The 22,668-nt window shown below is 35.0% G+C and overlaps 1 protein-coding gene across 1 annotated transcript; it reads right to left on the bottom strand.

The window, feature by feature from the left end:
* Positions 1–20,728: 20,728 nt before the first annotated feature.
* LOC143574096 (uncharacterized) lies at positions 20,729–22,163 on the bottom strand. The gene has a single exon (XM_077058812.1). The coding sequence runs from the start codon at positions 22,020–22,022 to the stop codon at positions 20,823–20,825; it is 1,200 nt and encodes a 399-aa protein (XP_076914927.1). The 5' UTR covers positions 22,023–22,163; the 3' UTR covers positions 20,729–20,822.
* Positions 22,164–22,668: the final 505 nt, after the last annotated feature.

The following is a 22,668-nucleotide window of genomic DNA, read 5'->3' as shown; positions in this document are numbered from 1 at the left end:
TAGTCTAATTAACAAGATATAAAACCTTTATCTGTTGCGTTTTTCATATAAATGGGTTTATATGACTTTCATAATCTTGTTAAAACCCAACAGATTCATTCAAGACTTCTATAGAATAGTTGTTCCATTAACCTCACTCACTAGGAAATCAGTTAAGTTTGAATGGGGACCGAAACAAGAAAAAACATTCAAAACTATTAAACAAGAGTTAATCAATGCACCTATCTGTGCCTTGCCAGAAGGACTAGATAATATACTGTGATGCTTCGCACACAGGTATGGGATGTATCTTAATTCAAGGAAAGGAAGTTATTTCTTATGCTTCTAGACAATTAAAGGTTCATAAAAAGAATTACACCACACACGACCATAGGAATTTTCTAATAGAAACTATGGCGACATTATATGTACGATGTTAAATTCACAGTATACATTAATCACAAAAGTTCGAATCATTTTTTTGATAAAAAAGAATTGAATATAAGACAAAGACGTTGGATGGAAACTCTCAATGACTATGACTATGAAATCGTATATCATGAAGGAAAGGCCAACGTAGTGGCTGACGCTTTAAGTAGAAAAGAACATGATAAGCCAAAGAGGGTCCGAGCTCTCAGATTAGAGCGTAAAATTAATTTAGTCAACCAGACTAAAAAAGATCAGAAGTTAGCATTGGAAGAAGGAAATATTAAAGCCAAAAAAGAAAATGGTACCATTGATCAATTAGTTCGAGGAAGTGATATAATACTTAGACTCGGCTAGAGAATTTGGGTATCGATAATCAGAAATTTAAGAGATAAGATGCTTGAAGAAGCACATAAATCAAAATACATGATGCATCCGTGTAAGGCCCCGTTACCGGTAGCCCTACTTTTCGTGTTGGATTTACTCATAAACACAGTTCTAAATATCAGAGTTAATTAAAACATTTACGCGGAATATAAAACTTTCATAAAACTTTACATAATTCATAACTTGTCTCAAAACATCCTTTGTCTTTCAACATTAAAGCATTAAAAGTAAAACATCATAAGTCTTCAGATGCCAGATTCTTGCTCAGTGCCATGTGTCCCCTCAAGCGAGCTGCCTCATCCTACTCACCTGCGTGCATACTAAAAGTCAGCTACGCTGAGTGAGTTCTAGTTAATCACATGATCATACAATACATTCTTACGCTTCATACTTAATCACTTAACTTTCTTTCATATACACCTAAGTGCTTTTACTTTCATTTTTACTTTCATACTTTCTTTACATACAAAATCATACTTTTTAAAGAGCCTTTCGCCCTATAACCTCACAGATATTATAAGGGTCTGGTCCCTAGTTTTCGAATATTAGAAGGGTTCGATTCCCTAACATCACAGATATTATAAGGGTCTGGTCCCTATCATCACAGATATTATAAGGGTCTGGTCCCTAGTTTTCGAATATTAGAAGGGTTCGATTCCCTAACATCACAGATATTATAAGGGTCTGGTCCCTATCATCACAGATATTATAAGGGTCTGGTCCCTAGTTTTCGAATATTAGAAGGGTTCGATTCCCTAACATCACAGATATTATAAGGGTCTGGTCCCTATCATCACAGATATTATAAGGGTCTGGTCCCTAGTTTTCGAATATTAGAAGGGTTCGATTCCCTCTCGTTACCATACAACCATACATCGTACCTCGAGTATTATTAGGGCTCGGTACCCTTTTCGTAACCATACAACCATACATCTTTATTTCCTTCTTTTATTAACTTATCACATTTATACGCATGAGCATACATATCATATTTACCTTATACTTAACATTACAACCTGACAGTACGTGCAATATCCGAAGATCGTTCACGTACCATCAAGCAATCATTCTTACATAACACATATATCATATAAGGCATACACTTATCACTTAGGATAAATGTATTAACAACACATCAAGTATGCACACAGCCCCGAAAACATAACAAGGAATGGGGCTAGAAACTCACCTGGATCCTGTTACGCTCGCCGTTGATCGTAATTCCTTTCTTTAACTGGGCTCGGCTAACTGTATAATATTTACACATATCAATTAACTACTACTACTCGTTTTGTATTTCTATCTATATATGACCCACAATGAACGGGGGTCCGGGGGCAGCGCCCCTGGCAGCGGGGTTCTAGGGGCGGCAGCCCCTAGCGGGGTCCAAGGGGCAGAGCCCCTGGCTGGGGTTAAGCTGTCAGGTCAGCTTGGAAAAATTTTATTTTCGATAACTGCCTTAACACATTTTCCATTAGGTTTTTAATTTATTTTCTAAACGAACTTCACTTCAGGCGAAGTTAAACCTCGGGCGAACTTGGCTTCAGGCGAAGTTATCCTTAGGCGAACTTGGCTTCAGGCGAAGTTAAACCTTAGGCGAACTTGGCCGTAGGCGAAGTTAAACCTTAGGCGAACTTGGCTTCGGGCGAAGTTATCCTTAGGCGAACTTGGCCGTAGGCGAAGTTATCCTTAGGCGAACTTGGCCGTAGGCGAAGTTATCCTTAGGCGAAGTTACGCTTGAAGGCGAAGTTACGCTTGAAGGCGAAGTTCATCAGGCGAACTTAATCTTGCAGGCGAAGTTATCGCGCTGCAGATCTGTTTGCCCATAACTCCTTCGTTTCTTAGCCAAATAACTCGATTTTGGTACCCACGGAATCATATGATCGGCGCCTACAAAACCAAACCATCAAATCGGCCTAAAATCGACGTTTTAGGGGTCCGATTTGGGCAGTTTGGGTTTCGGGTCCGGTTAACCCATCCAATCCTAACCATTTTCAGTAATATTAGCTTTGGTGGATTTGTTCTTACCTTACCAACTCAGATCTATCAACAAAATCTCGGGTCTCGGCTTCGAATCTTGATCGGTTAGAATGTGTGTGTTTTGAGTGTGTGAAGAAAGAAGGTGGAAATGAAAGGTTGGGTTTGGGATGGGATATTTATATCCCTCTAAGCCCACGGACCCGAGGCCCATTCTCATTTAACCCATCTTACGCAATCTAAGCCCAACTCCCTCCTTACTCGACATTAAATAATTAACAACGTGAAATCACTAAACATAACTTTCTTTATTTATAATTAAAATTTTAGGATGTTACAATCCGGGTAGTGACAAGATGTATCACAATCTAAAAGTGATTATCGGTGGATTGGTATGGAAAGGGATATTACGTTGATGTTGCTAAATGCCTGACGTGTTCTAAAGTAAAAGTCGAGCATCAAAAGCCGTTAAGATTATTACAACAACCAGAACTACCAATATGGATATGGGATATGATAACCATGGATTTCATTATGAAGTTACCCAAAACTTCTCGTCAAAATGATGCAATCTAGGTTAATGTAGACAGACTTACCAGGTTTGCTCATTTCATTCCGATACAAGAACATTTAGCATGGATAAGTTAGCACAACTATATGTGGAAAATATAGTATCTTTACATGGTATGCCGCTATCCATTATCTCTAATAGAGATAGTCATTTCACTTCAAATTTTTGGATAAGTTTTCAAAAAGCTATGGGGACACGATTAAATCTAAGTACCGTGTATCATCCCAAAACTGATGGACAAAGTGAACGTGCTATTCAAACCCTGGAGGATATCTTTCGTGCCTACGTAATGATTTAGGGGGTAGTTGGGATACTCCTCTATCTCTAATGGAATTCTCGTACTATAATAGTTATCACAAGAGTATCCAACTGGCACCATTTGAAGCACTATACAGACGAAAATGTAGAACGCCTGTATGTTGGTCTGATATAGGTGATAATCAGTTGTGAGGACCGGAAATTGTTCAAAGAACCACCGACAAGTAATACAAATTCGTAAACGATTGAAAGCAGCAAGGGATGGACAGAAAAGCTATGCAGACATTCACCGTAAGCCACTAGAATTCAAAGAAGGATATATAGTACTACTCAAGGTATCACCCTGGAAAGGCGTAGTACGATTTGGGAAGAAAGGAAAATTGAGTCCATGTTTCGTTGGACCATTCAAAATACTTGAAAGGGTTGGACCAGTTGCGTATCGACTGGAGTTACCCGAGGAAATGAAGGGCATTCACGAAGTGTTTCACGTATCTAATCTACGCAATTGTTTAGCCGATGAAACCCTTGCAATGCCTTTAAAAGATGTTAATGTTAACGAGAAGCATAAGTTCGTAGAAAAACCGATTCAAATTGAAGATAGCATGATCAAGTTCCTCAAACGCAAGTGACTCAAGCTATTGAAAGTTAGATGGGATTCTAGATGCGGACCCGAATATACATGGGGTACTTGAGTTTTAGAAATTAAGAAGAAGTATCCGCATCTATTCCAACAAATCTCGAGAATGAGAGTATTCAAAAGGCCGGGATGATGTAACACCACGTAAAAATCCATCATAGAATTAACCAAAAATGCCAAACCAATAAAGTTCAGGGACAAAAAATGAAATATCTTAGCTGAGTGATGTTAGTGCGGCGCTAAGATCTCCAAACAGTAACCGACTTAAAGAGATCTTAAAGCTACGCTAACGGACAAAAGTAGATCTTATTGCTACGTGAAACCTTGCTAAGTAATCGGAGACATGTATCTAACCACGTGTCAACACATGGAGCGATGATACAAGCCACGTGTCAACACATGGCAGAATAGATCATACTGCGACGCGAAGATCACAAACGAGATCTTAGCGTTGTGCAAAGGAGCCAGTTTTCACCCTATAAATAGGGGGCTACGGGATTGAGTCTCTTCATCCCAAAAACACTCTCATTTTCACACATTTAACCTAGAGACCCGTGCCCCACTTACCCGGACAACCGACGACTCGTTTTCTCGAAGTACCTGAAAGAAACGTAGTCCCGAAGCCCTGCCAACGACTTGTCGATCTTTTCTTATTATTAACATTCTAAGTGCTCGTTTTAAGGTAGGGATTATGTTTAAGTTATTCTTAGACATTAAAAAGAGGCTATGGCATTTAACCTTGAAAGGATTTTATAACATTCGCAAAGAGTTTTCGTAAACGTTACTTCTTGACGAAGTAATGTTAACAAAATTATATTTTGACGGGCATGTAGTAAACTGTAAGGGGGATATCACTAGTAGTGAGTCTCTTGCCAAAGGAAAGTAATTCGTATAAATCTCAATCAACCGTGGGACCCGTTTACTTACCTGGAGAAACTCACCAACGTGTTAGAACCTATTAAGCCAAAACATGCTATATTAAACGTCACATTAAAACAAATATTTTCATTCAAAGAAAAAGTTCAAAACTTTATCAAGGTTAAATTAAGCTTAAGGGCAATAGCTTAATTAAGAAACACCATCCAAATATTTATAAGGACCTATTTATGTATAGGTTAATATCATTCTCATTCACAATCAAGAAGGTTTACAAACGCACACCGATGGAACGGGTGAATACGTTAAACATTTTCAGTCAAAAGCATATTTATACTCTTAAAGATGAACGGGTTGTTTATCTTAAAAAGTCTCAGTTAAAAGTTCACACAAAGATTTACAAAAGTTATAATACAAAATAGAAAATAAAAACAACTCAGACCGATTACACTTGTGTCTGGATCCAAACATAACTGAACAAAGCAACATGCTATAATCAATCATGACCAGTTCTCAATTGGGGAATAGCTCCCAAAGAACTCTTGAATTGTGTGTGTATGGCAGTGGTACAAAATCCCGGGAATAGTATGCATTTCTGCTGAGCTTTTACAGAAAACTATATTTGTATTGTAACTGTAGTTTAAATATTTTTAGAGTCATACGTGTTCACCAGCACATAGCTAACGTATTTTTCCCACCCATTGCATGTAATTATGTATAGCAAGGATAGGAGTCATCATGGAGATAGAAGCTCGGGTGGCAAGATGGCTCAGTTTTTTATAATGAAATCCTTGTACTAAAAACAAGTATTTTGTAAACGAATACTTGGGCATTTATTTCCCTAGTAAATTTTCAATGTAAATTAATATTTTAAACAACCTACAAACTTCCGCTAAAATTAACCTATAAACTCTGATATATTTACAATACAGGTACCAACTTTTGGTCACACTTCTAGGCCCTAAGTCAGGGTGTGACATCTCTAATGGTTCAACAATCAAAGGTTCATTGACCTTTGGTTCATATACCACCAAGTCCAATACAGGTTCAGTCACAAATGGTTCTGGTGTAGCAATCACAGTTGCAAAAGATGATCCAACATTTTGTTCAACATAAAGATATCTTCGGATAGATCAATCGGCTCTTCAAGCACTTTACCTTTACCCTTAATGTTATCTTTCTCCCGATCATACATCATACGAATGCACATTCATCTAAACCAAAATCTCCACCATACACATGCTCAAATACTTTATCATCATCATTTTCAGCTTCCGAAGCAAGTCTAATCCCCAACTTTTCTTCAATAATGACAAAATACCTCATATGTTGGTTCGGCAGATCGGCTTGTAATGATCTCTTGCTTTCACTTTCCTCCAACTTTTTCATCTCCATATTCTCTTTCCTCAATCTCGTATTTTCCTCTATAAGACTTTCAATACGATCATCTTGATCCTCAACTTTAATCTTCAATATATCAAACTCTCCTTCATTCGGACCATCCAATAATGTTGTCAAATCAAAATCATGAATACTACCAAAAGATTGACCCTCTGGAGTAAATTTTGGAGTAAATTTCGGGGTAACCTTTGGAGTTTTCTTTCTTTGGGATGACTGACTCATCTTCACTCAAGATTCTTCAAAATGGTATCATCACGTCCTAAATCAACAACATGTTCCTCAACCTCTAACTCAGACACGAATTTTCCTACAACTACACATTCTCCCCCTCAACATCAGGTTCGTCCACCAAATGCAATGAATAACTAAAACGTGTAGACATGTGCTTTTTACCCCTTGTCTTCTTTGGTTTCGTCTTCTCATGTCTTATCAGTCTCCTCATTAGTCTTTTTACGTTTCTTTTGAGTCCTCAGTTATAACATCGCACGAGGATTAGCATACATCTTCCTTTTACTCCCTAAATCTGACTCTGTATTCTCGTCATCATTATAAGATGTGGCAGAAAATACAGGTTGTTCAATTGGTTCAGCAATAGGTGTAACAACCTCTTCTTTGACAATCTTTCGCCTCGTATGATTAGGTTTCTGAGAATCCTATTCATGCTCTTCCTCAGTCTTTATAAACCACCGATTACCACCCATTGGTTTAAAATCCTTCATCTTTTTGTTCTCATTTTCCCGATTTGAGTCACTATTATCATGCCTCCACAACCCTCAGGAGCAATATAATTCTCATCTTTGAGATGCCCAAACAACCCACAAAATTTAGGTATTTTGTTATCCTTCATTTTCTTATAAGACGCCAGCTTAGCACAATTATTCACACCCATATGAGATAGATTCAGTTTATCACCAACCTTCTTGACAGTGCGAAATTGATTCTCAATAATCAATTGGATAAACCTTGGGTAAATTAACCATTTCTCTTTCGCAAAATAATGCTTCATATTCTCAAAGATCATATTCGAGAAATTAAACTTTTGATTCAAGCATAAGGCAACAAGAATACACATCTGATAGTCCAGTATCTCCTCATAAACCCTTTTTCGATGAACCAAACATTGTACGACAACATGAATAAGAAATTTGTAAGGCCTCGACAACCCGGTCTTCAAAAAAAGTATATTCTATTAATGTCGTTCTGGTATGCCATTCTCACTAAACATCCCTTTACCAACCTTTCATCAAGTGTAATCGGATCCGTCTCCTCATCTCCAAATTCCAACAAAGTTTTGATAATCTTCTCCGACGCCACAATTTCTTTTCCTTGTACAGTCAACTTGATTATAGTCCTTGGCATTCTTCCAGAATTCAGCAACGACGTTTCTGTATTGATCACACCTCACGGTTATGGCCTTGAAAATCCTTGATCGAATCAAAAACGGAATGATCGGTTTGAAGTGCTTGAATTTATCCTCATGATTATCCAGATATGCACAGATGTTATGCATTGGATCCGTATCTTTCACTGCTCTGGCCATCTGTAACATAAAACATGATTAAACAGTTAGTATTAAACTAAATCATACTTAGAAAAATGCACAGTTTACACCAACATATAAGTATGAAAACTTGTATAAGTCTTTCAAGCGTATAAGATACACTAGCGGATATGAATTTTATAGCAGATCATATAAGACATTTGTTAAACTGATATGATATCAAGCGTATATGTAAATGTTATACGTCGTATAAGTCAAATTGATTTATCCGACGTATATGTCACTAATCACAAATACCCCACATATTTCTAAAACATATCCGACATATATGTGGTATACGCAAAAACCAAATCTGAAATTTCAGCAGATCAAATTCCAGTTCAAACCAACAATCAAATGATTTATTACAATACTATCAATGTTTGATTATCAAGTTCAGTCCTTAATTTTGATTTTAGATCAGGTTTATTTAGTAGATGAAGCATTTCAGATCTAAATAACGAGTCTTAACAGTTTAAATCCAAATGAGTATATAAAACTCATGAAATATCAAACGAATTGTCTTCAGTGTCACTCGTATAACATCACAATTAAAACCCTTTGGTTTTATTTGATATTGATCTTCCAAACCCTAGTTTCTGTAACCTGTCAAGATAAATAGTAAAGTTAGATGTGATTTACACCTTGATAGATCAACATAGTGTGTAAATCACCGAGTTAATCAAATGGATATGATATACGAAGATTTTTTATGATGTTTAGAGAAAGAGTAATTGCATGGATATGAAGTTAATAAAAGATATATGGACGAATATCACATATATATACTCATTACATATACGCCCGTATATGTTATATAAACATATACGCCCGTATATGTATTAAACATATACGCCCATATATGTTTATTCAAAATCAAAATTTTGTAAAATTCACACTCTCGAGTTTGACAAATTCCAAGTTAATGACCTTGATTAAACGTGTATAACTTAAATAAGCTCAATTTTGAAATAAGTTGTCAAAACAAGTCCAACTTATTAACCTTGTTTTAAACAATGAATGTCACACCCCGACCAAAGGCGGCGGAACATGTCGAGGTGTAACGATTGCCCATAAGCGCATGACACTATTTAAAGCGACAATATTTAACAAACTCATTTCATTTCACAACATCAAAAATATCACATAACCAAATATTCATAAGTCAAGTACAACAAAATATAACAAAATATAGCAAATCAAATATTGTTCATTTTTGCTAATATCCTAACGGTATTTGTGACGTTTTCTTCACCGAACTCCATAATCAACCAAGATTCAAACCTGTAACATTTTATAAAATAAAGTTTGTCAACACAAAGGTTGGTGAGCAATTCATAAGTTTGAACAATATGTATGTAGTAAGAAACGTCACAATCTTGTATACAAAACCACAAATAAATAACAATAATTTGGATAATAAGAAGTCGCTAATAAGAATACATTAGCGGCACCGTCTATAAGAGAATACCAAATAGATTCGAATTTCATGAAGTCGTTAATAAGAATACATTAACGGCACCGTGCTATAAGAGAATACCAGATAGTTCACGGATTTATGAATCAACCTTCCAAAAGCGGTAAACACATAAGCATATAATCATGTAAGCATAGAACACCAAATCGAGCATTTATTTAAGTAAAGTATACAATAAAGTTTGTGGTTTAAGACTCAAGTATAAAGCATTTGGTTTGGATAAGTATGAAATATCATCCCAAAACAAAATATAGAAAATGGGGTATGAAGTTACTCACGTTCAAGTAATAACTTGAAAGATTGATTATTTGGAGATTTGCCGGAAAGACGAGTTAACGTATGAGACCTAAATAAAAGAAAGTCTTGGATTTAGAAAGGTTGCCTTGAAGATCTTTAAATAAAATAATTGTTGCAAAAAGTAAACAATTTAAAGTTCAAGGTTTAAAATGTAACTGTTTAAGAATTTATAATAATAACCCTTTAAAAATGTAAGTTTGCTCGAAACCGGGTTAAAGTATCTAACCTCAATATTTACTTAACCCAAGTTAAGTAATAAGGTGAGAAAAATGCTAAATGCAAGTTCCTTTGGGACAAAGATACTAAAACAGGTTTTTAACGAGTGTTCGGGTTGTCGGTTCAGGTCTTGACAAATGGTCAAACCCAAAGTCAACTTTCCAAAATATTAATTTTCATGAGATAACTCATTAAAATATAATAACACTTAACCAAGTATGTAGATCTATTGTTTTAGAACTAACAACGCACGTTAAGCGAGTGCTCGGTTTTGTCGGTCCAATTATGTTATGAGACCAAGTTGGATCCAACATTTTCGAGTACTTAAGAAAATGATTAAAATCAGTTTGTAAACTATTTTTAAAGAAATATACAAGTCTTGATAGCTAAAAACACACTTGTGTGTCTTAAGCGAGTAAAAATCGGAACGGTTCGGTTTCCATCTCACAAGAAGTTCATAGATTGATTCCACATACCCATATATCATAGATTTTGTATAATAATGTATAAATGAAAATATTTAAGTTCTATAACTACAAAGTCAACAACAAGTCTTTTTAACATAAGTTCGGTTTGGTTCGGTTTCCATCTCACAATGAGTTCATAGATGGTCTCCACATACCCAAGACTTGTATATGTGACTAAAAAACTAAAATGAGCAGAAGTTAGGCATAGATAATATGTATAAATAAGTTATGTGTGTGTGTATATATATCAAGAACTCGAAGTCCTCCATGAAGTCTTGCCTTATGACATTCGAAACTTAACCAACCGGAGTCAGTGAAGTAACTAATAAAGGAAGCAAGGGGTGTGTATTATATATATGTTGTACCACCATATTCAAGAGTTAGTAATGTTAGATGAACAAGTTAGAATTAAAGATAAAACTAGGTTTGACTTTTAGAAATCAAACATTCAAGAACACAATGAAAATAACCTTAAAATCTTTGAATTTGAGAGAGAATTTGGAGTTGTAGCAGAGATTAATGGATGGAAAGGGTGGTGTATATATAGGGTAAGTTGAAAGGGTCAAGCATAAAGGGTTTTGCATGAAAATTGGGTGTTTTGGTCACATGTTTGCTTAAAGATAAGCAAAAACGTGCAGCTGGTGCAGACTGCCTTTAGCGCGGCGCTAAGGTCTCTACTCTTTGACCTTAGCGCGGTGCTAAATCACCTGGTGGAAATTCTGAACTTTCAAAATTGGCAGTTTTGGCCCTCGGAGTTGTTTTTAAGCGTTTTAAGGCCATTTTAAGGACCGAAAAGGGTGTTTTTGAGACCCGACAAGTATAAAACAATAATGTAACATAAAATCCATCATTTTGATTATATCGAAGGTTTCGGTTTACAAAACGGGTCGGTTTACATAATAAAACAAATACAAATGTGACCCGAAATTGACGAATGTCACCATGAACGTTTTAGCTCTGAATGAAATTTAAAACCCAAACTCAGTTTTATCATTCCCGGTATGTCATCCCAGAAAATAGTAACTCATTCATCTAGTGTCAAAAATAACTTTCAAAACTATTTACAAACATAAGAACAAACATATTTTTGTGAGTTTGAGCAAGGAATCATATTGACCATATATCATTCCATCATAGTTTTATATTTCAACTTTATTATGCCTGGCGTTAAGTCAGTCATTGGTATTATTGTCCACCTAAACTTTTAAACAAAGGTTTCTGAAATTTCAGTGGTATGATTAAAGGTTCAATTAAGCATAAAATATCAGGAAATAATCAGTCTTTAATCTTGATTCAGGCTTAATTTGATTTACCATGTTATCCCAACTTGACTTAAACCTTAGAACTAGTAGATCAAAACAATTTAAAATTTTTAAAATCTTTTACTAGCAACAACCTTCACAACAAGATATACGCCCATTTTCAAACAACACCCCAAATTTCATTTCCCATGGATGAGTATGCACGATTTCATCTGTATGGCTTGCAGACATTGTATCCCCTGTGGTCCGTTTCTTACTTTTATTAAGACACGAGTAAGGGAGGAATGATGTATGACTAACAACATGGTTTGATCAAGTCTGTAGTGAATTTGTACATTGAAGTACTTGTGATCAAGCTTAATGACTTATAATGGGTTCGCTTATTAGGTAATTTAATATTCACATTTGTGAATACCCAAATGACAAACCGCATAAAGACCCAATAGTGTTCAGGAAATTTGAAGCATCCCATCAATATAGGATTTAAGGCCATAAGACCATACACTGTTGATGAATTGTTACTCGAGATCGGAATCCATCACCTCGGGATCACCCTCATTACCAGCGCCCAATTTCTTAATACCGTTAAGCTTTAACAAATACAAAAATCTGTTTTTATCAAAAGTTTTAGTAAAAAGATCAGCCTTTTGATCGAAATAGCTGCAGAATTATCTATAAATGACGGATACGAAATGAAACAATTTATGTTAATACCATACAAACAAATAAAGACTCAATACATGAGACAACTTACAAGTACACCCGATCAAAATATATTACAGATCATGCAGCTTAATCCAGCTTTAGTGCAACATAGGAATCACATTAAGATACGAAATGACAAACAATTTAGAGTAATGGATTCAAGCACTTATATGGCATATTAAAATTTATGTTTACGTATGCAATTCACTCGTTTTATCTCAAGTGACCAAGTTGGCTAAACTAAAATATTTAGTAAAAATAAATTGCATGTGGAATGAATCGAGTAGGTCAAAACGGGTTAAAACTCATTCAAAGTGAATTCATATGCATAAACCTCTGTTTGCGAAGTAAATAAATATTATGTAAAACAATTTAGTAACAGTTCAATTAAGCGTAAAATAGTCATAAATTTTAATAAGTGTTGTTATAAAATGACAAAAGAAAATGATACCCTTGGTGTGATTTGAGAAACAGGTTAAACAAAAAAAATTGGATTTCAGGGAGAGAAAAAAATCTAGGTTGTCCTCAACGACCCGCAAACAACATCCCGAATTTTGACCCCACAACCCATACCAAACTCACATAAACAAATATATTAAACGTACCTTATTGCTCCGAAAAAATTCAAGTGTGCCATGTATATCGATCCACATATGATATTCCATTTTAAACTACAAAATATTGTTCAACAACACTATTACCAATAAATATAACGGAAATATGAATACATAGTTTAAAACAAAAAGAACAAAATGCAATCATTTTAATCTAAAACAAAAGGAAATAGCAAAGATTATGTGGTTGCAAAATTGGCAAATTTCTATCACTTTTCTAAACGGTTGTTCATCATTTGGCCAATGGTACAAAACATTAAAGGTGACATTAAAGATTATATAAGTGACCATGGTTTTTGGTATTGTATGTGACAGAAAAGAAGGTTCATAATATCATATGTTTATATCTGTATCAGTAATAAGACGGCGAATGTTTAGTAATGAGGTAATGTTTGAAAGACATTATTTGAAAGAAGCTAAACTTGCATACCTACACATTAGCGGACTTCAATCTGTTGATTTCTTTAACACGGATCAATCAATTATGATGTGCAAAAAAAAGAAAGATTATTAGGCAAAATTCACATAGGACTTTAAACAAACATGCGGTGTGCAAACATAGTGATCTTGATAATCATACAAACATATAATATGAATTGAACAACATCGGTGAAATGGTTTAATTAATTATACAAAATGCACACAAACAAAAAAAAATTCTTGGTTGGGTTCGGTTCTCAAACCCAAAGTATACCCACATGTTTTTTTTGCAATTGTGAAGGGTTGTAGCAAATGCAATCTACCGTCACCCACTTATACAACTAAAGATAACCTTGGCCATTGATTGCAACATTGTAAGAAAATAATCCGTAATCTTTAATTTTGTGTTAATTTGTTAATTATATGATTTTAAGGGGTAGTATGAAAGTTGGTTTTTCGCGTGGGGGGATGACAAACAACAGGGCGCACGTTTAGCCTAACCTTTGAAAATATATTATATGTTAGGTAGCGTTTGGTATGCATGAATGAGAGACGGAATGGAATGGACCATTATGATTGAATGAAAAACAAATGTGTTTGGTTGGTTAATGGAATCACCCATTACTATGCCCATTTCATTCCCTCTAAAACACCTCAAATTCATTCCATCCACCCCCTTGTTTTTTTATTCATCCAATCCCTTTTTAAAACTACACCTTCCAACCACTACTACCCGTTGCCCTCTCACCACCACCAGCCACCACACCGCCTCCGCCGACCACCACCACCACCCGCCTCCGCCGCCCGTCGCCACCAATACCCCCCCCCCGGCGCCACCAACTACCACTTTCGCCGCCCGTCACCACCATCATCTGCTGCCCGCCGCCACCACTACTCGCTTCCCCTATTGCCGCCACCACCCACCACCACCTACCATCACCGCCCATCGCTACCATCACCAACCATCGCTCCCAGCCATTACCACCATCGCTCACCGCCAGCACCACCAGCTGACACCACCAACAATCGCTCCTGCCGCCCCACCACCCGCCACCACCATTACTGCTCGCCGCCAACCACCACCGTCCACCGCCACTCACTACCATTTTCATTTTATTCTGAATTTTTCTAGCTTACCAAAATTTAAATCAATAATTCATGGCATTCCCACATGGTAACCAAACATGTAAAAGGAATGGTAATGATCCATTTCATTACCTCGTCCACTCTATTTCCTCGCTCATTCCATTCCATCGTTCATTCCATTTGGTACGGGGTAATGAAATGAAGGTGGAATGGAATGAAGTAGGGAATGGAATAGAAGAGAGAATAAAATGGATTATTACCATTTCATTGTCATGTTTAGTTACCATGTGAGGCTTGAAATGAATCATTTCCATGTGTTGTTTGATATATGAAAACAATGAAAAACTTAAATATTATTTTTAAATGACAAAAATACCCCATTTTAAAATACTTTTTCTACCAATTTTCACAGCATTTTCCTATTATAGTATATAATAAATTTTTATCATGAAAATAGACTTATATTTAACTAATAAAATTTTAAATTAATTCAAAGTTATGAACTAAAATAAATTTAAAATTGTTCAAACTTTTGATTTTAGTCAATTCCTTGTTTAAATGATAGAAAATCACAACTTTTGAAATGGATTGTGTAGTTTAATCGTATATTTTTTTGTATTTACAAGAAAAATATAATGAGTTGAAGATAATTGCTAAAATACAGGAGTCAAAATGGAGAAACCAAAAATAGAATAGCATGGAATCAAAATGAAAGAAGGAGGTGTGGGATGAATGAAATCGAAGGAATGCATTTCTTTTGTAATGGGTGATTTTTTTCCATTCTTCAACCAAACATACTAATTTCATTCCTTTTGAATGGGCTATTCCATTCCTTCTCCCATTACCACATACCAAACACTACCTTACACTGCATTCTTGAGTTTTTTATTTAAGGGATTGGAAAAGAAAAGATAAGAAATTTTTTCTTTTTTCATTCTTGAGTTTTTTTATAAAAAGAAAAGAAAGAGAATGTAAAGAAAACTTAGGTCTTTTTTCCTTCAAAACTTTCCTGCCAAATATGGCATGATTGTGAAGGAAAGTTTATAACTCATTACAATATTTACTAATTTATTCTATCTTAATTCTCTTTTCTATATTGCTATGGGGACATAATTGTAAAGTTACAATTTTTTTCCATATTTTTTTCCTTCCGATCTAACTCAAGAATGTAATTAACACTTTCTTTTCTTTTATTTTATTTTTGAGTTAAGTGTCATTTTAGTACCTGTGCTTTGGTCAACTACGCAATTTTAGTACCTATTCTTTATTTTGTGTAAATGGCTACCTTACTTTCAGAAAACTTGCATTTTTAGTATTTTTTTTTCTAATCCCGTCTATTTTTTCTGTTAAGTCAGGGTTAATTTGGTAACTTCATTATTTTCTTTTCTCCCATTACCACATATCAAACACTACCTTACACTGCATTCTTGAGTTTTTTATTTAAAGGATTGAAAAAGAAAAGATAAGAAAATTTTTCTTTTTATTGAATTTTAACCCGAGATACACTGTTAGTGTTAGTGTTTAAATGTTACATAATAAAGCATTTTCTATAAATAACTTTTAAGTACATTTTTTTAATAACGAACGTCTACGTGATGTATGTGCCTCGTGTATCAAATTTTGTGATCAAAACTCCTTTGGAGGGCTCCGCGCGTTTAAAAACCAAGGTTGACATAAAACGAAATTAATTCAAAAAAAAAAAATCATCCTTCAAAACAAAGCTTTGGTTTCTCAAATATAAAAACGTAAACTCCCTTCACAAAATGTTAAAATGTTGGGTTTTTCCGTAGATAGAAAAAATATTTACTAAAATGGCTTTTGTTGAAAAGTATATACCAAAATATTTAAAAGTCATATATTTATAACAATTATCTATATAAAGTAGAATACTTGCATTTGATACAGTTTTCAGGATCAAGCGTAAATAAAGTTATGGCATGATGTTTGTTACAGGTTTGTTTCTAGGACATCTGTTGTCAACCAGTGTTCGATTCCTGGTCACCGGAAACGGTGGTTAATATATAGAGCTTTTTTGTCAACCTCATTTTAGTGGGCCATTATTATTATTATAACAACAGAAAATTGAAAGTTTTAATGTTGGGTCACTTAACGGACCATTATTATTATTATAACAATAGAAAATTGAAAATTTTAATGTTGGGTCACTTAACGACATCTTATTGGTTTTACCAATGGATTTAATGTCCGAGATCAACAATGATCGGGTTTTACCAACGCTCAAGTTTTACCGATCGACGTCTGCCTCGTTGGTCCACCTCACTTTTTATAATTTATTTTATTTTTTTATTTTTTAGTTCCGATATAATAACGCACGTAACCGAAACCGGACAGACTTGTGTCGACTTACTGCCTCAACGTTTGAGATTTTACCACCATCCTGGTTTATCTATCTGCTCCGGAGCGTTGCGCCGGCTAAAACCCTAATTTAATAGTAAAGCTTTGATGAAATGGATAGAATGAAAATTGAGTAATTATTATATATGTTTATTTTTCATAATGTTTTAACACAGAAAGGATGGAGTATATGACTTAACAAGAACAAAATAAAATATAAAAATATAGAACAATACATCTACTAATTCAATCTACAAAATATAACAAAACAATTTGTATCATACACAAGTATCTAACCTACATGATCCCATCCCGATCATAACATTATCAACACCTCCATACTTCACACTACCTTCTAAATAATTCTTACTACAACATTTTAACAGCCAACCGATAACCGCCCATCTCAGGACCACATTTGAAACAATCACATCATTAGACGGGTATCAGATACGCACAACATACAAACCCAACAATATCAATCAAAATGGTTTCCTCTTAAGACCATTAACAAACTTTCTTCCAACCAAATCTGATATCAGTTTTAACTTTTGTAAGCAAAACCGGAAACAAGTCTCCATCCGGGGCATAATACGAAGCAAAAAGTACCCTCACGAGTGTGATAAAACAAATTGCATCATATATATTAGTACCATTGAACCAAAATATAATAACAAATGTGTAAACAAGCCAAGCGACTCATGAGCTACGCAAAACTGACCGGTTAAAAGCTCGAACAAAGTCGGGCTTACACGAGCCTGAGACCACGCTCGAGCTCAAATATAAGCTTGTTTAATAAACAAACATGAGCTCGAACTTCACTTATGGAGTTCGAGCAAGCTCACGGGCTTTTTATTATATAATATTTTACATAGTATTTATTATTATATAAAAATATTTGTAGATACATATTGATAAATTAATACATAATTCATTAAGGAACCGAGCTTGAGTTTAGAATTAAAACTTGAAACCGGCTCGGCTCAGCTCGTGTACACCCCAACTAACCACTAACACAATGGAATCCAGAACAACACTACACTAACCTTGTGGAAGAAAAACTGATCCATACATTAAAAAAAATGTAATCCATACCTAATGTCAAGTTTCCTCAATATGAACGTAATGTTGAGGTTTGCATATTGGTTCTTTAATTAACCCCTTTAATTATAAAAAATGATTTATGTTACATGTTATTATTTATTTACATTTTACTACTTAATACCGGTCGGTGGAATTAATTCCATATTGGGTATGTTTGACAAAACTAGCTGGTAGCTGTTAGCTGTAAGCTGAAAGTTGAAGGCTGTAAGCTGAAAGCTGTAAGCTGGTAGCTAGCTGTAGCTTTTTAAATATATATATATATATATATGTGTGTGTGTTTGGCAGAGTAGCAGAAACTTTTAATAAAACTAGCTGGGTGCCCACGTGGTGCAACGGAATGGGCGTACAACGTAACATCAACCGCATAATCAGTGTCGGTACATGATTCACCTGATAACAATGCGTGCGTAACCTGATTGTAGACATGTAATTCATGGAAAAGCAGTAAGCGTGTAATTGATGGCGAAAATCAAGAAACAAAGCTGAAATATACAATAATTTCAAATAGATAATTTTTTAAACCAACTTATTTTGATATGAAACTCTTTCTGAACATGCACTGTTTTAATTTGAAACATGTTCTGACAAGACCTCTTTCGACTCAAAAGCGTACCGACACGAAATGAACTAATTTAACCCTTTTTGTATCAACTCATTCTGACCCTAATTTGGTTTTACACATGACTCAAGTTCATCTGACTCGACTTCTAATTTGGTCTTACACATGACTCGAGCTCACCTGACTCAACTTGTTATCGATCCTAACCGATAATCACGTAGTATGTTAATTTTTTAAAATTAAAAAAGTATAACAATATCATATTCAAATTAAAGAGAATAAAATGCTCGTTTTTATGATGTAATTTGTTTAAAAAATTATTAACGTATGAAAAAATTATGGCTCCTAAAAAAGTCCTGGGAGTAGTTAGTTATGAATAAGGGTTGAATGCGTAACTCTTATATAAATTAACAAAAGTTGATATAAGTTCAGGTACCAAACTTGTAAATTCAAATGCAAAAACTTGTAGCTAGTTTTTTCTCAAACGCTACCAATACTAGCGTTTAAATATAAAGCTTTTTCTATCAATCTAAAAGCTTGAAACTACTTGAACCAAACAAAGCTTTTTATTAAATATGAGCTTAATATGAGCTTTTTTTTAAAAGCTTGAAGCTCTTAAAAGCTTCTTGCCAAACATACCCATTAAAGTGTCTTTGATGTAATGAAATTAACAAAACTAGTTGGTTGCAAGATATATATGATAAATGATAAATCACACATACATGATAACATTATTACTCGCTGGAATTATTCATATTCCATGCTTTGATATATTTATGCCTCTACAAAATACTATGTAATCATTTCCAACTTTTTTGAAAAAGAAAATACAGTTAAAAAATAGTGTACACTTGTTTTACCACCGACCGTTGTCGACAGTTCCACCCCGACTATGCCCCACACCTCCACTGCCACCACCTAGCTGTCATTTGTACCAGCACAGGTCCATCATCATCCACAGATATGAGTTCCAGTCATTTTGATTCACAAAAACCACCTCAAAGATCATCAATATTTGAAGGATGTTGTGTATGGATATTTCACAACTCCAATGCACAAGAGATCGAATCAGATTAGTTTCTGTTGATTTTATTTGTGAATGATTACAAATAAGAACCGAAAATACTACAAGATAGTTATTATAGAAAAGGGATGGGAAATCAGAAACTCAGAGTAGAGATGGGAAGAAGAAGAACACACACACACAATCGTCATATTTTCTCATACTCCATACACTCGATCTTTGATGCTTATAACAAGCCATTGTTACTTCTTTGCTCCCCACTGATCCATTCCACTTGTTTGACTGGGCCTAATGTCATGGTTCATAACAAGGGAAGAGTATTTTAGAGTGAGTTGATATCACAACATTAGTAAAACAGAGGTTGGCTTGGGCTGCAATTATTAACAAGAATAAGAGTATTTTTAACCTACATATAGGTGAAAATAACAGCGCTTAAGATTGAAATCTGAATGCTTGTTGGTATATTAGGCTGAAACCAGTGAAAGCACGAAGATGTCACAAGAGTTCAACAAATGTGAGTGATCTAAGACTCAAAACTCATGAACTCATGTTTACAGTTCACACAAGTAGAGATTAAAGCAAGTTAGAATAGGCATACATTTACTGGTTTTGAAAGAAATTATCAAAGATTAAGATAAAATTTCAAATCCTAGGATTTGGTCAACACTGGTAAACTGTTAATGTGTACACGCCTAATGAAAGCAGTATAGAAAAATGTTCAAAGAAAAGATTCTGACCACTAAACCGTTGTTTTCAATGTCTTTGTGTTAAAAAGAACATTCAATACAACAATTTGTTTGTGGGTTTTTATGATGTTAAAGTTAGAACTCACCAACGTAACTGACTAACATATATTTAAAGAAGGTTTATAGCTTCTAGTAACAAGGTAAAGAATGTAATGGAATAGAATACATCATTCAGATTATTTGGCTAAGAATATAACTTGCATAGCTTATATGACAGGTTAAACTCTAAATCAGTTTGTTTTAAGTCAAGTTCAGAAGTACTTCCAATTTAAAATATGTAAAAAGACACTAATTTAGACTGTTGTGCTTGATAAAAATCTTTAATTTCATTACACCACTAAAGCATGGAACAAAATATCAAGATATGTAAGAATGCAAACCTGACTGAAAAACGTGTATCAGTGTAGGCCCGCATAATACCAACGAAACAAAACCGGGTTACAACTGGTCAAAACCGCTCAGATTTTTCAAAGACAACATCTTCACAAGCTTCTCTTTAAGAAAAGGTGAAATCCCATCACAACAGGTCAAAACTTCAAACGACTTAACAACCCCTTTTCGTTTAACCTCATCAAACGCACCCGACACGCCCTTCAAAATCAAATCTTTCCTCTCAACATCATAACAATCTACCAATATAAACAAAAACTCCAAAAGATTGTTCGTCATGTAAACATATTTTGGCACCGAGTTCACCATCAACAAAATACCCGGCTCAATATTCATCACATTATCAACACCTTCTTCATAAAAAAGCCAATCATAAAACAAAGCCAACTTCACATTACCTTCAATATAATTCTTGGTACAACATGTTAACAACCAGCCAATAACCGCCCATCTCGGGACCACATTTGACACAATCACATCATTAGACGGTTGATAAGCACAACATACAAACCGAACAATATCAATCAAAATGGTTTCTTTCTCGGGACCATTAAGAAACTTCCTCGCAAACCAAATCTGGTATCGGGTTTGACTTCTGAGTTTGACTTTCGTAAGCAAAAATCGCAAACACGTCTCCATCTCGGGCGTGATACGAAGCAAAAAGTACTTGCCACAAGTTTTGGATCGATACAACCGAGTAATATCATAACCACGCGATAATAAATCTTTCCATATATCTTTAAACTCGGGCACGTGAACTAGATCTTGTAAAACCCTAATCAAATCCCTACCGATTTTTAAACATAAATGGAATTGTTCCTTAAAAACCCGAACACAAAATTCAATTGACTTTTGCTTTAAGATCTTTACCTGTGAGTTTGAAGACACTCTGCAATGATTAGATAACAGTCTGAGAAACACGTACAACGCACACGATATTATACCCGGTCTTTCTTCAACCAAACACTCCCATTTTCGTGTGAAAATATTAACCATTTCCAAACACAACCATAGATTTGGTTCACTGAAATCGCCACCGCGAATTTGTCTCAACAAACTCACTAACAAATTATCGATTCCAACAGCCGACACATCGATCAGTTGTGAACAAATGTAAATCAACTGAACTTTCACATTCTCAACAAGCTTTGAATACAGTTGATCAACTACTTTACATAGTGAATTTGTGAAGACACCGTACCCGTCGGTTACAACGCCATGTAAGTGCTTGATGTGAACTTTTGCCATATGGGGTTCGGATAAGATACCATGTAGAATGGCTCGGTTTAGACTGAAGTATTCAAGTTCGGTGCGGATTGTTAATGGAAATGGCGGTCTCAGTTTGGCCTCTAGAAGGCGGAAAGCTTCAGTTAAAGATAAATCGAATGCGTTATCAGCTTCGTAGGTAGTTTTGTGAATCAGTGAAGATGCCATCTACATGAATTGGTAAGATAAAATAGTTCATATTACAAGATAGGGTTGTCACGAGCCGAGCCAAGCTATGCGAGATCGGGCTCGATCTCAACGTAAAACGGCTCGGCTAGTTTAACAAGCTGAAAATTCGAGCGCGACTCGTATAAAAGCTCAAGGTAGCTTATGGCTCATCGAGCTGGCTTGTTAACTTATTTTTAATGTTTATTTCACACATTGTAATTTTATATGTATTATTTTATATTATTTTTTCCAATTGTTTATCAATATTTTTCTATGTTGTTATTATGTGTGTGTGTAAAACTTGGGGCTTAAGTTAACGAGCAAGCCATAGGCTACGATGACCCTGGCTCGGCTCGTTTACAAACAAGCTTTTATCAATCAATCTGCGAGCTCTATTCCGGGTGCTTAACTAAAGCTCACATCAATTCGGGCTCGAGCTAAGACTCAGAATCAATCCCAG

This window comes from Bidens hawaiensis, unplaced genomic scaffold (assembly GCF_021521415.1).
Source record: "Bidens hawaiensis isolate Kalapana, Puna unplaced genomic scaffold, B.hawaiensis_p1.1 tig00026838_1, whole genome shotgun sequence".
NCBI lineage: Eukaryota > Viridiplantae > Streptophyta > Magnoliopsida > Asterales > Asteraceae > Bidens > Bidens hawaiensis.
The sequence above is the reverse complement of the archived record's forward strand: the minus strand, read 5'-3'. Positions and strand labels throughout refer to the sequence as shown.